We start from the raw sequence: 18,072 nt of genomic DNA, 5'->3' as shown, positions 1-18,072 counted from the left end.
CACAATCAGGAAAAAAGCCTGCTCAGACAGAATCATTAATATTTAACAGTATTTGACAATATTGGTCTACAAAAGGAGCAAGGGTATAATTCTACTTCCAGGGAAGAAAGTGCCAATATCCAGACCACTGTAAGGTCACAAGTCTGCATAACTTAAATGCCTCCCAGAAAGAACAGTTCTACTGTTAGACTAAGCAACCTCTCATTTGCAACAGGGACTTGAAAATACAAATATAAAAGAATTTAATAGTTCATCTATTGATAGCTGAAACTGAACTGATGAACCAGGTGGGAAGAGTTAAGTATGAGGAAGTGTTTCTGAGTAATTCTTAGGTATAATACATGTCATTGCAGAACAACTCAAGATTTCCAAAAGTATTCTGCAAGGCCAGTTGAAGCCAAATACTGGCACTGAGTTATCCCAAACAATACTAAGAGTTTTATCTTCCGTTAATTCCTCAACTGTCTACCTAGCAGCAGTTAAGCAAGAGCTAGGCTTTTCCAGTAATTCTTACGTATTTTTGGCATGTTGTTATAGTGAATTAACGGGGCTACAAATTAAAAATAAAATTGCTAAGAGAGTTCCAGGTCAAGCATCTAGGATGAACTAAAGTCAGGAGGAAGGATCAAGGGTACTTTATCAGTTATGACTTATGTCTAGATTAAATAATAAACTCCCTCACTGATTATTCACTAATAAGCAGGAGAGAATGGATCTCCAGTAAACCAGTTCAATACAAGTTATAGAAAAATACAAAAAGAAAGAAGCAATTAAAAAAACATAAAGAGATGTCATCTTAAAAAAAAAACAACAAAAACAAACAAACACATGGACACAAATACCCCAACCACAACAAAGCCACAAGAACTTCCCCCTACAGCTCCTCCTCGCTCATTAGATGCGTTACCCTCATTTTCTAAGGAAAATTATGCTCTGAAATTAACTTCTATGTCCACCTGCATCACCCTATCCCTTAGGGATTGCCTTTTTTACTTTTTTTTTTTTTTTTTTTTAAAAAACCAAATTTGATAGAGGTCTCAGGGATACCAAGTTAAACAGGTTTCATAGAAACTGGGGACTGGTAGCACAAACATCCAAACAACTCTCCCTGGGGGAGAGAGTGCACTGAAAGCTCAGTGGTTAAGTATTCCCTCTCGTTTGGCTGCACAGAACTGGCAGTATCAGGTACTGCCTCCTGCCCCGACCGTAGGAACAGAGACCTGGAGGGCGAGGGAAGAGGCATTTCTGAATAGAGCTACAGGGAATGAAAGTACAAGCTGGCGGTATTGCAGCTGAGCAATGCAGGGCATTTACTGAAGAGAAGATTTGCAACACAAATCCACAGGCAATAAAGACATATTTAACTTTACTGAACGAACTTGTTTACGATATACTGCAAGATCACAAATGTATCACAGTATGTTATCTTTTAAGAGGGCTGAATAACAAAATATGTAGTTGATTTTAAAAAGAAGTAATTCTGCTATGTCTGTACAATTGAGCGTTATTCATTCAGCTGCTTCTGCTCACTTTTCAGTAGATGCTATGATTTATACTGCGATTATCAGTAAGCTTAATGCTTGGAGAAAAATATAAAAATCAGAGCATTATATTTTACACTGAATGACAATGTACAGTTTTTCCAGTAAGCAATGCTATAAAAAAAATGAATAAACACAGTAAATAAATTCTTTGGTTCTGAACAAAATGTTTCATATCAGTGTTTCAAAAAGATTTAAGTGCTCTGTTTCCTCTCTGTTGTTCCCTGTGGCTTTGGAGGTTTAGATTAAATTCAAGTGAACCAAGATCTACACAATGAAAAATCAAGTGGGTTTACTGTCTTTAGTCACCTGATGAGATAATTACAAAATCCAGCGAAGATGTGTACAAAGCCTCTAGGGACACTCTGGAATTTCATTTCTCCAGAAGAATTGACTCAGAAAGATGGTTATACATTGCCAAAGTTTGGGGGGGGGGTTTCTTCGTTGATGATGTTGGAATGGGGATTTACCTCAAAACAGTAGGAGAAAATCATGGACTTTGCCATTTTTGTGTTTTCCAACCTGCCTCTGACGCTACAGCCTTTAGAAGACTACCTGTGCTTCTAGTTCTGTTGTACAAGGGAATATTGATGGCAATAAGAGACAAAGAAACACATGAAAGTTTCTGGACAGAATCCTTGAAGATTTAAACCTCAATCTAATAAAAAACACAACAGATACATTATTAATAGCAAGTAGCAGGATTTTTTCCTGTAATGGGGAAGTTTTAAGAAAGATGTGTAACCTTCTATAATAAACTTCTATTTCAATACCAACCATAGCAAGACTAGTTAAAGCACAGAAACTTAGTACAGTCTTTTCCATACTGCCCTATGAAAGCTCTCTAGTTGAGAGACTACAATTCCATCAAAAAAATTCTGATTATTAAACCTGTTACACTAGTAACAACATGGAACAAAGTTATCCACACTGTACACATACAGATTTGCACTGGTAATTCAATAGCCTTGAAGCAAGACTGGTTTTATATTCTGTTTTATTCAGATTTTCATGTTTTATTCATATCAAGTCCAGCTTCTCTTTTACAAACAAAACTCCCTGCTGTGGGAGTTTCTCGAGCAGATTATTTCTTATGAGTCTGTAAAATAGCTTCAGTACCTAAAGTGATTAAACATAACTTAATACGGATATCTGTCAGTAAAATAAAGATTCACACAGTTTATAACTAATGGACACATTTAATTGCTTCCCTCCTCAAAGAACAACCATTATCACAGCAGACAGGCTTAAAATACACAGCTGTCTACGTATGTGTACCTCCTTCTTCATCAAAAAGTGATTACAGCATGACTCTCTTATGTAACAGTCAGCTCAACATACATGATGCATGAAATGGATGCAGCTATTTGCAGGGTAAGGGGGGAAACAGCACTGATCATGGCTCGTTTTCCAGAGGTCTGATCAGAGCCGTGAATGCAGGTAGAGACAGCCACTCACCCTTAGACTATATCCCTCAAGTAATACATACATACATACACAATTAATGACACTGGCAAGCTGCCATACAGCTGAGCGAAGAAACAGCACTTGTGAATCACCAAAAAAAAAAAAAATTAAAAAACGTCTCCTTAGAGCAGAGCAATCTATCAATAATTCAAAGATCTATACTCTACTCAGCCATTCAAACTTTCCTATAAACAATGCAGTACTAAAACTGAACTACTTCAAAAGGCAGATAACAGCATTTTAAAGCTGCAGAAAAAACAAGTGTAGCACATGGAAAAAATACAGAAGCAATGCACAGGAAGAATTTGGTTGTAAAGAAAGCAAGGACAAACAGGACAAAACATAAAGTTTAAAGGAAAAGTTCAAGAGACAAAGATACAATTGGCCAATATACTTCCAAGAAGCCAGTATTTCAGAGGGAATGCTGAAATTGAGCAAGTTTTTTGCTAAAAAGAAGCTTCTAACATTACCTATAACTTTAGGAAGTGAACCAAAAGTCACTTTACAGTCTTATATTCTTTCAACACCATTGGCTTCAGAGATTAGCAAACTCTCTCCACTATCTCTTCCTCCAGTCACCTGTGTGTCATCTTAGACAAAAGCAGATATTCGTTATTATAAAACAATTACACTCTAAACTGCATTCAGTGCTCTAAGGGCGGCGCTGACTGGCAAACCCTGAAAAACCCCAAAATTCTTTCCTGTAACAAACTGTTTGCTAAACACCTAATGCACTACTATTGCAAAACTGTAGAACTCAAGAACCTTCTCACATATACCATGAGCAGATACTGTATTTATCAATATAGTAATGCTGCTGTATTTTCTCTGTTTTAACTATATCAGAAGTTCTACATCAGTATGAATTATTACCTGGGGAAAAAAAGCAATTGCATTAACATGATGTCATATACCAATAAACTAAAATACTAGTCCAGAATGTCATTAGTGTTACTATTTTGGTTTTGAAGAGAATCTGCACACATTGTATGCAAAACTGCTTGTTCCTGTAGAAAACATTGTGTTTGAGAAGTGCAATTTTAGGACTAGAGCAGTTATGAAGCAGTCCTGAAAAAAATTTAATTTTGTATCAGTCTTCTGCTTTAGTCAATGATCTTAAACTTCTCTGTTGTATGTTCATTTCTTTCAGAAAGAAAAATAATAGTAAAAACAAATTATAAAATGTAAACATAAAAATATTCTGTTCATGCAGGGTTTTTTATTTGAAGCGTTTTAAGTTTATTCCTAATTAACAGTCTTTCCAGTCTCCACACTCCTCTCCTACAAAGGAAAAAAAGAACCCAAACCCACCAAATAAAATCCAAACCACACACACTCCCCTGTCTTTCCTTACTTCGAAGTTGTCCACAAACTTTGAAGCACAGCACAGGAAACATAACTATTCTTTAATTCTGTTAATATTCCTGGCTCTTGTTGTATTGTCAGTAAACAGATTTATAGTCCCACTGGACTATCAGCAACATGGTCAGACAACCTTCTCAGAACTTTCCCTCACTCTTAATTTTTGCCTAACTTGCCAGCTTGCATTTGCTTCTGTTATTGGCATAGGTAAAAAACCCTCCACATCACCTTTTGAATGAACTCTATGCTTTCCCCCCACCGTGAAATTTTAACATCTATTCCAATAGTTCAGAGCTTAAAAATCCCAAAACAAACCACAATAACAAAACCGCCACTCACGTTACATAGATTAACTGAAGGCCTTAGTATGGACTTCAGGTAGCAAACTGCTCTCTGAAGACTGAAATACTACTTTCTAGAGCATGCACACCTCCAGAAGTACTTTGGCACACAAAAATCTTTTTAGGATTCAAAACCAAATAGATGTAGCTTGATTATTTACAGCAATACCATTTGATTCCATTGGAGGCACTAAGAGTTCTTACAACTGACAAGCTTGTACAGCAGTCTACAAAGTCTCTAAGATTACCAAGAGGTTTGTGAAAGACAGCCAAGAACAAGAAGCTTTTTGTCAGAAGGATTAAATTCACTGCCCAAAGAGAGGCATGCAACCCTGTATAACTGCCAGAGTCCACAAATAAGGGAAGGGGGAATCATAGAAATTACTGCACAGGCAGGCAAGCTCTCTGCAAGATCAGGTATTAGTACAAAAGCAAGGCAGATAGCCTGGACAAACACAGAAGGATTGATAATACAAAACTAGACACTAGTTCTTAGACACTATGAGGACATGAGGAAGGAAGAGGTCAGCAATGGCTGCAGCCGCAGAGCGCAGGGATCCCCAATTAACCGCAGTGGGTGACTGTGGACACGCAGTGCCATGGGAAGCTAGCTTTAAGCCCTTACTTGGGAACTGGCTAAAGCACGGGAACAGAGATCTTTCAAACCTTAGATCTACAAAAAAAAAAAAAAAAGCTGAGGTAGGTTTTTTTTTTTTCCAATAGCGTTCTTCCAGGTAACTCAGCAGACCTTGTAATGAATTTCTCAGAGGCAGAGCTGTTTGTGAAAAAAACCCAGTAACTAGGACTATGCAGCTGACTGATTTTGGAAACAAAGCCAGCCATCTACTTAGTGGATGGTCCCAAAAAAGGGAGAAGAGAAAGAGGATAGCTCCACCACTGGAAGCCTCTGCAGCCATGTTCCATCATAGCACAAATTCACTTCAACATAAATCTTTAACAAGTGGGGAAGATGGAGGCCATCACGGGCAGAAATGAAAGAATCCTCAGTGGAGCCTGTTGTCTGCTGGGTTTATGGAGGACTTAAGGCATGGGATTGCAGAATGGAGACACGGATGCAGAATAACACCGCTCATCCCACATGAGCTGTAAGTGCACTGTTGTGATACAGACATTATATAAACGGAATCCTTCAGCTCCTTCTGAAGCCATAGCTTCCTCACAAACATAACAAAACACAAGTGCTGAGAAGGAACATAGCCAAGCAGAACAAACATTCTGAAGTACAAACTCAGGGAACGTACAGGCAGGAAGAACGGTTAGATTGTCAAGTCTCAACTCCTCTCTATTATTTACCCATTACATTTCACCCAATTACATTAGCACCTTGTATTTTACTAGACCACTTACTCCAGGAAGGTTTCAAAAGCTAGGATTTCAAGAAAATCACAGCAGGCTAACTACACAGATGGTTAAAGATGGCTGTTTGTACCCAGCTTCAGTCTCTTGTTACTAATTATTACTAGGAATTTCTCTAATGAATTTAAAGAGCTCTTAAGTATCTGAGCTTTTTCTCCCCTAAACTCTGTAGAAGTAATTGAACATTATAAATTACTTACCAAAGACTAAACTGATAATACTTGTAAAGTTTGCTTCAAAAAACAGAACACATATACAAAGCAGCCTACCTTCATCACTACACAAGGAGAGGAGAAGCTGCATGTAGACCACTAACCACACAAAAATACCATACTTTGAATTTATCCTGGGCTGAAAGGAAATTAGAGTTACAAGCCTGAAAAACAGTAAGATGCTAAATAACTTGTCTGGTGGTTTTCTTACCACCAAGGGATACATGCATCTACCTCAACACAGAGGATGCTGGTACTAACAAAATTCCCTTATTGTCTTTGTTCCTTGGACATAGAAACCAGGGAGGGGAACAACCACCATACACACCTTTCATGACTGAGATGTCTTTCACAGACTGCACAGTCTCTATGCACTTTGAATCAATAGCTGAGCTGATGACAAACTAACACAGGTACTACAGTTGAGTGTTTGAAGAGAAGTCTTACGTTGGAAGGGTGAGCCTTCAGTGCTAGTCCCTCATAACACAGGAATGAAGAGCAGGGTAAGGATGGGCTTCCTATCTGTCACATGCATAAAAATACACGTAATGGTAAACATGGCAGACAACTCACACTATTATTTTTAAGTTATTACTTCAAGGGAGTCCTCAGATAACCCACAGGCGAACAGATGTAGCAAGCTACAGGTTGCACACAGCAGCTTAGCACGATTTTGAGCAAAATTTCCCCTTTCATTAGTCACACACAAAAGAGATTTTTTTTTACATTGGTAGAATCCCAGCGTACAGGAATAGGTCCAACATTTATTTAAAAAATAACAAAAAACAGAGTTCTCTTGCATGTTTTTGCACATACTGCTTGCAAATAAGCTTCTTATTCCAGTCAAAAGAGATGGAGATGTATAGAAACTATGGCTTCAAAAAGAAGGCTAGACCCAAAGTTGGTAGAAGTGAGCCACTTCTCCTCAATACTCACACCTTGATTGATAAACACAGAGGTTGCTGTTTCTATTCTCATGCTCTATTTAAGTTTTATAAGTATCACAGACCTAGATAAGATACTCAGTATCAAGAAACAAGCTTAGATTGAGTTTAGATTGCAGTCCCTTTCAAATCTAAGAAAGAGTCATGAAGGAAACAGGATTAGGCAATATAGAAATAATGTCCTCACAGAGGCCTCCACTATTCCAGTAAAGCAAGACAATACCTTTTTCGATTTTTTTTTTCTTGTTTTTCTTTTCAGAAGTAGAACTAGCACAATAATTTGAGGTTTCTGGTAGCAAAAAGTTTGAAGTGCTCTTAAGTAAGAACATATACTAACTGTATTAGAAAAAAGTTTCCAAGGAATGTTAAAAGCAAGAAACAGCTATAAAAGCAGAACTATAATAGCACCTTAGAATTGTAGGCTGATGTGAAATACCCTTTAATATAGTTAAACCAGCTTCTAAAAAAAAAAAAACCAAACGTGTGTGGTTACATAAAAACACAAGAGATATTAAACAGTTTAGAAGCTACTGTTGATTTGGGGGAGATAGGGGAAGAGTAGAAACTTGCCACATCCTGATAACATCTCACATCAGGAATTCCTGTCACAGAATTATTATAAATTGACATTTCTGGAAATGGGAAATTTATGGCCTTGCAGAAGACTTAAACATGCAAAGGAGAGGGAAAGGATTTTAGAAAACAAAACAGAACACAGAGGTCAACAGCTGTTGATCATAGAATCATGGAACCCTTTAGGTTGGAAAAGACCCTTAAGATCCTTGAGTTCAAGCAATCAACAGAATGTTTCTGTGAAGGGGTCCCTACTCAACATTTCAGTGAAGACAAAGAAATTCCAACTTCTTACCAACTCTTCCAAGCTTCTAAGATAAATCACAGAATCACAAAATGGTTTGGGTTGGAAGGGACCTTTAAAGACCATCTAGTCCAAACCCCCTGCCATGGACAGTGATGTCTTCCACTAGAACAGGTTGCTCCAAGTCCCATCCAACCTGACCTTGAACACTGCCAGGGATGGGGCATCCACAGCTTCTCTGGGCAACCTGTTCCAGTGTCTCACCAAGCTCATCATAAAAAAATTCTTCCTTATGTCCAATCTAAACCTACCCTCTTTTAGTTTAAACACCATCACCCCTTGTCCTGTCACTTCAGGCCTTGGTAAAAAGTCTGTCATTCTTATAAGCCCTCTAAGTACCGAAAGGCCACAATACGGTCTCCCTGGAGCCTTCTCTTCTCCAGGCTGAACAACCCCAACTCTCTCAGCCTGTCCTCACAGGAGAGGCCATCTTCGTGGCCTCCTCTGGACCTGCTCAAGCAGGTCCTTATGTTGGGGGCCCCAGAGCTAAACACCGTACGCCGGGGACGGGGGGTCTCATGAAAGCAGAATAGAGGGAGAGAATCACTTCCCTTGGCCTGCTGGCCACACTTTTGATGGAGCTCAGGATATGGTTGGCTTTCTGGGCCATGAGCGCACATTGCCAGCTCATATACCATTTTTCATCCACCACTATCCCCAAGTCCTTCTCTGCAGGGCTGCTCCAAATCCATTCACCCCCCCAGTATGACTAATATTGGGGTTGCTCCAACCCAGGTACAGGACCTTGCACTTGGCCTTGTTGAACTTCATGAGATTCACATGGGCCCACTCCTCAAGCCTGTCAAGGTCCCTCTGGATGGCATCCCATCCCTTTCCTCAAGCATACCAGCTGCACCACTCAGCTTGGTGTCATCTGCAAACCTGCTAAGGACATACTCAATCCCACTGTCTATATCATTAATAAAGATATTGACCAGCATCAGTCCCAATACAGACCCTCGAGGGACACCACTTGTTACTGATCTCCATTTCAACATTGACTGCAACTCTTTAGATGTGGCCATCCAGCCAGTTCATTATCCATCGAATAGTTCGTATCTTTCCAATGCAGAGACAAGGAAGGTGTGTAAGATGATGAGGTGCTGTCTCCAGTAGATGGAAACATAATGTTTGAGAGAAAGAGAGAGACAGTAAGTGGGTTTTCACCTTGTCACTCATTTTCTAGACTTTTAAGATAGCAGTAGCTGACATTTAGGCCATGTTTTAGTCAGTTTCAACCCAATTCTTTACAAGTCAGTACTCAAAATTATTAGTTACCGTCATGGAAATACCTAAAGGTAACTGGGAGTGACTTGCCAGAAGAGAGTGGCATGGAGGGAGAAAAGAACACATAAAAGACTTTATAGCCACTACTAATAAGGAAGAAAGCCATCTCTCATACAAGAAAACATGTACAACAAAAGCTATGGCACAAATTTGTCTAGCGAGCGATGCTTACAAAGACAGCAACTTAAAAAAGGAGACTTCGCAGATGCACCTCTTCCTTTCCACCCTCCAACTGCTTACTAAAAACAGTCTTTGCCTTGATTGCAACAGATAGAAACTTACACAAACAGGCAAGAGATTCATTCCCTTGCTGGAGGATCACAGCAGCGTCAAGCTATAGAGGACCTAGCGGATGTCAACGGCTTGAGCAGACACCGGAGGAAGGCGGAGAGATTCCTGAACGTGCAGACGAGCCACTTTTTGCCCCAAACACCCCGGCAGCGCTGCCCCATCCCCGCCAAGAAGGGCGCCAATGGACACCACCCCCCCCCGCCTCAGGGCTCCCCGTCAGCCCGCACCTCCGGCTCACCGGGACCGCTGCTGTGCCCGGCCGGCAGCCGAACCCCCCCGGAGGACCAGGGCGGATCAACCGGGCCGACAAACCCCCCCGGTACCCCCCTCCCCCCGCCGGGGCAGCCCCCCTCACCGGCCTCACCCCCTCCCCGCCGCTCACGGGCTCCAACGGCAACCGGGGGGGGGGGGCGGTAGAATGTCTGAGGAAAACCTTTACCTTCGCTTTTGCCCAGGATGCGGCAGCAGAGGTTCTGCAGCAAAACGTTGGGGGATTTTTGGTCCGGAGTCGCCATCGCCGCCCGGGAGGTGGGGAAGGGAAAGCGGGCGGCAGAGCCAGGAGCACGGCGGGATAACAGCGGAAGGGAGGAGGAGGATGAGGATGAGGAGGAGAAGCTTCCCCCACGCTGAGCAGCCCAAAGACCCGGCGACACCTCCCGCCGCCGCCCGCCCGCCGCCTCAAGGCGCCATTTTAACAGAACCCGCCGAAAGCCGCAGCGGCGGCAGCCCGCTACCCACAATGCCCCTGGGCGCCCGCGGTCGGAGCGCGCCTCGACGAACACCCTCCGCCGCGCAACCGCCGCCCCCACACAGACGTTCCGGGGCAGACACCGACCCCCCCCTTCCTCCTCCTCCTCCTCGTTCTTCCCCAACCCCAGCCCCGCCGTTGAGCCTGGCTCAGCCCGGGGAGAGGGCTCGCAGGGCTCCGTTTTGGGGGTCCAGGCAGGAGGGGGGAGTCTGAGGCAACACGGCTGTGACCAGGCCTGCGATGCGTGCTAGCCCTGGCCAAAAATATCCCTCGAATTCCCCACAAAATGAAAATAGAAAATTCCCATTCTGCAACAGCTTTCCATTGTTGGGAAACGTCCTCCCACCTGTCCCTCAAAAACCCCGGGGAGATCAGGCTTACTGATTCCTCTGCCGAGAAGAACAAGCCGGGCGCAGGCCGTGGGGCGGCTGCGCTTGCTGTAATTCACTGCCGAGGGTAACTTTTCCACACAAAATAGTGAACAAATCAACACGGATCTGGAAAAAGGTCGAGATCCTCAGCCCACGGCCGGCCGGGCAGAGCGGGTGGCCGGGCTGCGGTGCTCTGGGTGACCCTCTCCCCAGGCTTGTCAGCCCCTAACGCGGACACTGACTTCCCAAGATGTCTTGTCTTCAAATTCTTTTATTCAGTAAATTCATGCTGGGTCCGGCATCTTTAAGTAGCAAAATAGAAACGCCTTTATATACAGCTTTTCCACTATGTGGAACCATAGAATGGTTTGGGTTGGAAGGGACCTTAAAGATCATCTAGTTCTGACCCCCCTGCCACGGGCAGGGACACCTTCCACTAGACCAGGTTGCTCCAAGCCCCATCCAACCTGGCCTTGAACACTGCCAGGGATGGGGCATCCACAGCCTCTCTGGGCAACCTGTTCCACTGCCTCACCACCCTCACAGTAAAAAATGTCTTCCTAATATCTAATCTGAAGCTACTCTCTTTTAGTTTAAAACTGTCACCCATCATCCTATCACTATCGGCTGTGATAAAAAACCCTCTATCTTTCTTATAAGCCCCCTTTAGGTACTGGCACGCTGCTCTAAGATCTCCCTGGTGCCTTCTCTTCTCCAGGCTAAACAAGCCCAACTCTCTCAGCCTGTCCTCACAGGAGAGGTGCTCCAGCCCCCTGATCATCTTCGTGGCCTCCTCTGGACCTGCTCAAGCAGGTCCACGTCTCCTTCTTATGTTGGAGACCCCAGATCCGGATGCAGTACTGCAGGTGGGGTCTCACCAGAGCAGAGCAGAGGGACAGAATCCCCTCCATTGACCTGCTGGTCACGCTAGTTGGGATGCAGCCCAGGGTACAGTTGGCTTTCTGGGCTACAAGGACTCATCGCCAGCTCATATGCAGTTGTTCATCCACTAATACCCCCAAGTTTTTCTCCTCAGGGCTGCTCTCAATCCACTCATCGCCCAGCCTCTATTTGTGCATTGGATTGTCCTGACCCATGTGCAGGACCTTGCACTTGGCCATGTTGACCTTCATGAGGTTTGCGCAGTCCCAACTCTCAAGCCTGCCAACGTCCCTCTGGATGGCATCCCTTCACTCCAGCGTGTCGACCGCACCACACAGCTTGGTGTCATTGGCAAACTTGCTGAGGGTGCACTCAATCCCACCATCCATGTCGCCGACAAAGATGTTAAACAGCACCAGTCCCAATACCGACCCCTGAGGAACGCCACTTGTCACTGGTCTCCACTCGGACATCAAGCCGTTGATCACAACTACTCAAGTGCGACCATCCAGCCAATTACTTCTTGCCCGGCCTGACGGATGGAGGATGCAGGAACTGAAGGTGTAAGGGACAGAGACCTCTGGAAGTAATGTGGGAAGTAGTCAGAGGCAGAAGGGATGCAAATTGCTGGGAAATAGAGGAAGCTAAGCTTCATTAGTTCTGCTGCTCACAGAACTCCTTGCTTTTTTCTTAATGAAAAGAATTAATCCTGCAATCCTGTCTTAGAAATGCTAATCCTGATAAGGCAGGTTGCTAGCGTATGCAGGTTATCGTGGTTCTACCAACTCCAGTACAGCTATGATCACATAAATCAGCTTAAGATATCCCCCAGCATTTTTATGGACATGCAGAATCATGACTTAATTGGTTTCATTTTTGAAAAGCAAGAAAGAAAAAAATCTCAGCTCTTTTTTCTTACTGTATAACTATAAGCTCAGTTCACCTTGCTGCTTGGCCTCTGAGCATTGAACAATAAAAAAAAAGTAATTGCCATTCAGGTTTTTCATAGTGCAGAAAATCCATCAGTTAGCATAGTTAAATGCATGCTTTTAAAAGTATGACAGTGACTTACAAGGGATTTAGTTTATCCACAGAAGCTTTAAGAGTCGTGCGTTCAGAGCCACTACATAAAGAACATATTTCTGATAGTAAATAGCTTTATAACAGAAGAATGTACAATGAGATCCAGCAGGAGATGGAAGCTGAAGCTTGGCAAAATAAGGCTAGAAAAAATTACGGGTTTAATTCAATAAGGATATTCAATCAGTAGAGAGATACGTTTAAGAGCTTGCCACTTTCTCCATCTCTCAAACATTTTAAATCAGCCTTCCCTTACAGGCTTAGTGACCAGATACAAACTGACACAGAAGCTACTGAGTTGTGTGTATGCTGTGCACAAAATCAGACTGGAGGGCATCATACTCTCTTTTGGTCTTCAGTTTTCTCAATCTAAGCAATAATGCTAAGAAAAGATTCTTACCCTTATAAAAAACCTGAGGGTTAATTGCTCTGGTTTCCTTAACTCCTTTATGGTTATGTCTACAGGGCACAATACCTTAGATAGCTCTGGCTGTTGGTGGGACACACCAAAATCAGTAGGGCATTGTGCTGACATCTCCAGCATTTCAGTGTGCCAGATAGACATAATTTTTGTGTGTCATATAACCAATGTCAAGAATTATAGTGGCTGGGGACAGCGGAGGACAGTGTCTGTGCCTTACTTGGGGTACGGCAGCCCTGGAGGAGCAGCAGCTGGGTCACTTCTGGCTTCAGCACCATTTGACTTCTGTACCTAAGCATGTATTTTCGACATAGGCAACCCTGTAATGGCCTAGAGCCCTGCTACGCTGAGTTGGGAGTATTAAAAGGTTATAAAGGTGCCCACAGATCTAACCTTTGAAAGACCATATGTTTTAGGATGAAGTGCTGTGACTTGATTTCAGGTAGATGTTTTCCCTGTGCACAAGTAGGGCTCAGATGAAAAGAGTTTGATCCAAACAGTTTAACACTCCCGAGTGCATTAGTTCTGCATCGCAGCCTTCTTGTTGTAACTTTCACAGTATTCCTACCATCCCTCTGTTTTCGAAACTCTTCACTTAAGCTGTTCTGCTGACTGAGGAGGCTGAAGTGTGTTCCAAAATGCCATATACCTACAGAAAGTCCATTGAACTGGCATGTGTATCAAAAAAGAAACCTGTGTTTTGAAATACTGAAGATGTGCCAGAAACTATGACTTAAGCTATATAAGGGCAAAATGAAGGACATTTTCTTTTTTTTTTTTTATTTTTTTTTCAATATTTAAGGTAAAATAACAATTTTAGATTAATAATACTAGCTATCCTATAAACTGGAAGTAGTACTGGTGTTTTGCTTCTTAGAACAGTTGTCTTTCTTCTGGTGGTGCCTCCACTACCTGTTAAGTTTCATTTTTATCAGCCCAGTGCTTCTTAGCCATAAACAGAATTCCTTTCCAACATGAAGATATACACACACACACGCACACGTTGAGTCCCACTCAATATTAAATCTTATTGATCACACAGGGATGGACAGCGTTGTATATTTTTCTAATGAATACGATAACTGCAGCCAGCAAACACGCTTTTCAACAAGCACAGTAAAACTACCTGACATTTTCTAACTTCCTGTGCTGCCCATAGTATCGCAGTCATGTTACATACATGGAGCTGCAGTAAAGAAATCACATCAAATCCTCTTCTACCAGAAAGTGATTTGGTGAAAATGTTTTGCAAGAACGCTTCTGTTTTGTCAAAACCCCCCAAAATGCTGTCAAAATATTTTCGAAAGTTAAAGCCACTTTATGACAACTATTTAATTTTAAAAAGCAGAGCAATAATTTTGGAAGGGAGCCTGGAGAATGAAGCTCTGTAATAAAACTGAGTTCGTATTTCCAAATGTTTCATTTTGTATACAGCATCAGCTTTTCAATAGGAGCTTTGACCATATCTGGCTCTGGTATTTTAGAGCAAAGGCTTTTGATCTTTCCCAGCCTTAGACAAAGTGTGTGTGTGGGAACTATCAAAATAAGACACTCAATAAAAAAATGGTATGTAGCAGACCAATAAACAAAGATGTACTAATGTATTTGCAAGGAGATTATTTCTATAAGTGTGATAATATCACTAGGCAAAAGTAACTCATTAAATATAGCATAAGTCAATAACAAAGCTCTACAAAGCATTGCAATATTGTGCAAGCAGGAATGACAAGGTAATTGGAGTGTTTGGATCAATTTTCTTTTTTTGGAGGGGGGTGTTGTTTTAGCTAACTTCATTATAAAGCAATAAGGTCAGGGAGTTTTGTTTTGTTTTGTTTTATTATTTTATTTTATTAACCTTACTTTGTTTACTTATTTCCCCAGGTGCATTATTTCTCCTGCCAATAGCAACTCCCACATCTGTGTGAGCTGAAAGCCACAAGGTCAAGGTTTGGGTTTTTTCCTTATATCACAAGGGAGAAGAGACAGCAACCAGTTGGCAAAGGAGGAACCAATTCTTCCTATGCTTTTGTTTTAAATGTCAAAAATATTCATAAACTGATAAGCAAAGTTGTCTTGTGATTGTATTTGAACTGGCAATTTTGTGACAGTGTAGTCTTTAAGGGGTCAGTCTGAAGATCTCACTCTATAATGCTTTTTAAAGTGTTTATTGATTTTTCTGCTCTCCTCTCAGTGTTTGGAGAGTTTTTCTGATACTAATTTTTTCCTTTCCAATAAACTAGTCAAGAAAATGATGAAATTAGCTATATCTCTAGCTGTGTTAAGTGAATAGGGTAAACAATTTTAAAAATAGAGGAAAACATAGTCATTTTCTTTCCTGAAGCTTTGAGTATAGCAATTAGTCACTTTGTAACAATATGTATCATACTTCCAGACAAAAATGACTGCCAAGGTAACAATATCCCCTGCAGAATACATCTTGAGCTTTGTCTTCCTACAAATATTGGAAGAAAAATTGCTATTCACTTTAGTGAACCATTCATATTCATGAAGCTGATCATCCATCTCCTAAAGTCCGCTTCATACCAGCCTGAGCTTTTTTCCATTACAATTCTTGAAATTACTGACTTCATTCACAGTATTAGGAGAAGTCTGTGTATATTACTACATATTTGTAAGGAAAGACATAAACAAATTTCAATCCGTAGCCTTCTTAAGAGAATAAGAACAATTCCTAGTGTTCCTGCCTGCCACATTCTAGCCTGACGATTAATATCCCATGTATCTAAATTAGTCGATACCGTATTTTTCTCTGCTTCCTGCATTAAGCTATTAAATCATTTTGCTATCCCTGGTTAAAAAGTTACCATATTCTATTAAGTTAAGAGGTGCGATAAATTGGTCTAACAAAGTGACTTTTAAGGCCTGAATTTACAAAGGGATGTAGGACTTTGTGTCCCCATGGCTGTTAAAAAATTGATGGGTTTTAGGCTTGTAAATGTCTTTGTGAATCCAGTCCTACATTTCATGCTCCCAGATGCTCAGATTATAGGATGCTGTAGAATTTCAAAGTACAGTTTATTATTATCACTGTTGAACTAGTAGCAATAGAGGGGCTATAGACAAAAAGAGCAGCACTGGAGCTACAAAGATTTGCCAATTCTTAGGTGTGTGATTTAGCAGGGGAACCACGTTTGGCTCCTACCTGCAGGAACATTTCTTTGTCCTGTGGCCGGGTAGTTTTTCTGTAGGTGACTTCTTTGTGTTATACTGTTCAAAGGGTTCTTAAATATAATAGCTGGTGGATTAGAAACTAATCTCAACACTTCCTCCCTCCTGCAATTCTGTGGCAGTTAAAAGCATTTTCTAGGAGAGTAAGGCTCCCAGAGACAGACATAAATACACAAAAGATACAATCAGATAGTAACTGGAGCCTTTGAGAAAGAGGTTTGTTGACTTTATTTCTTGGGTTTCCTCTGTGTGATTAGATCAGCTCTTAACTGAGAGCCTATGTAGATGTATCCAGTGTTTCCATTTATAATAACAGTCAGATAACACCTTCCATCTCAGGATGTCCATCCCTGCACAAACAGTTTTAGTATTCTCTGAGGCAGAAAAGGGTTAGAATCCCCGTTGTATACAGAATAAAATATGGAAATGTGGACAGGCACAGATGAAGCATTTTGCCCAAGGTTATAAAGGAAATACCTGCCCAGCCCAGGAATATAATACAGATATTCTCTTTTTCTTGTACTTTAACCACAGAATCATCTTTCCTTCCTACTTAGAATGCTTTCAGTGTTTTTAAATGCTGCAATTATCCTTTGACTGCTTTCTATTTAAAGACAGGGATATGTACTCAGCACATCTCTAGAAGGCACACCACCAGCATACATTTGTTACAAACAGATTGTTCAGGTTTCCTAAACCTGCAGAAAGAAGTCATTATTATCTTTCTAATGCCAAAAGCATTTTAAAACTCAGAAAACCCTCTTATCTTCAGTATAAGAAAAAATAGTGAACGCTATGTTCCCAATGTTTTAGAAAGAATAGTTTTTCTCATGAAGATTGGAATTCACTGGATTATGATTGCAGTTATTACTATTGCTTTATGAGGGAGAGAGTATAATAACAGTGGCATAATCTTTGTGTAAAAGTCTTCTAATAATCTTGTTTAGGAATACCTTTTCTCCAAAATGAGTTCCTGGTAATTTGAAGAAATGAGATTTGCCCTCAGTTGTTTCTGATTTCTTATAGAACTGAATAGCAAGGATTATTGTCCTGCCTTTTACAGACACTGAGACAACCAAGTATGTGATCAAATAATCAAAAAAAGCAAAGTCCACCCAGGATACTGTGCAGGTTCATTTCATTTCCCAGTTGCTTCCTCCACTGGACAGAAACACAACAGAAAACAGACAGAACTGTTTATCAAACAGTTAAGATGGAAAATATTACACTGAGAAATTCCAACACAGTCTTTGGGAAAGAATTTCAACAGCAAACCTTACATGAGCTAATACTTGAAAAATCAGTGTTAGCTGAAAATCAGAAATTTTCCTGAATTGTCTAATGTAATATGAGGCACGTAAATTCAGTTGCGGGCACCTTAGGATTCCAGGTGCCTGGTTATGTTTGCCTAAGAGAAAGGTAGTCATGTTTATCGTGGGAGGACTTCACAGTATCCGAAGCTGTTGGGAAAAAAAGAAAGTCTGTGGCTGTGTAATTATAGACTGCCCTGCATACATGAGGCAGGAGTACTGCCACGCATTCAGCCTTGGCTCAGGGTTCTCAATTTCCATTTGCTGTTACTACACAAGGCCCTATATCATAGGGAGCTGCAGCAATTCTTCAGCGACGATAATACACCACCACCACTGCATTTATCTAGCCCGTTCTTACTACCTGTATTA

General features: G+C 41.4%; 1 protein-coding gene across 2 annotated transcripts in view; it reads right to left on the bottom strand.

Moving 5' to 3' along the window:
* The window catches only part of TUBGCP3 (tubulin gamma complex component 3), a 54,135-nt gene extending 43,691 nt beyond the window's left edge, over positions 1 to 10,444 (bottom strand). For both annotated transcript variants that reach the window (XM_069770255.1, XM_069770256.1), the window contains exon 1: positions 10,139 to 10,444. In XM_069770255.1, the coding sequence (XP_069626356.1) occupies positions 10,139 to 10,214 (76 nt within the window). In that variant the 5' untranslated portion in view covers positions 10,215 to 10,444. The remainder of the gene's footprint in view (positions 1 to 10,138) is intronic.
* Positions 10,445 to 18,072: the final 7,628 nt, after the last annotated feature.

This window comes from Haliaeetus albicilla, chromosome 25 (assembly GCF_947461875.1).
Source record: "Haliaeetus albicilla chromosome 25, bHalAlb1.1, whole genome shotgun sequence".
NCBI lineage: Eukaryota > Metazoa > Chordata > Aves > Accipitriformes > Accipitridae > Haliaeetus > Haliaeetus albicilla.
Note: the sequence above shows the minus strand (reverse complement) of the source record. Positions and strands in the feature narration are given on the sequence as shown.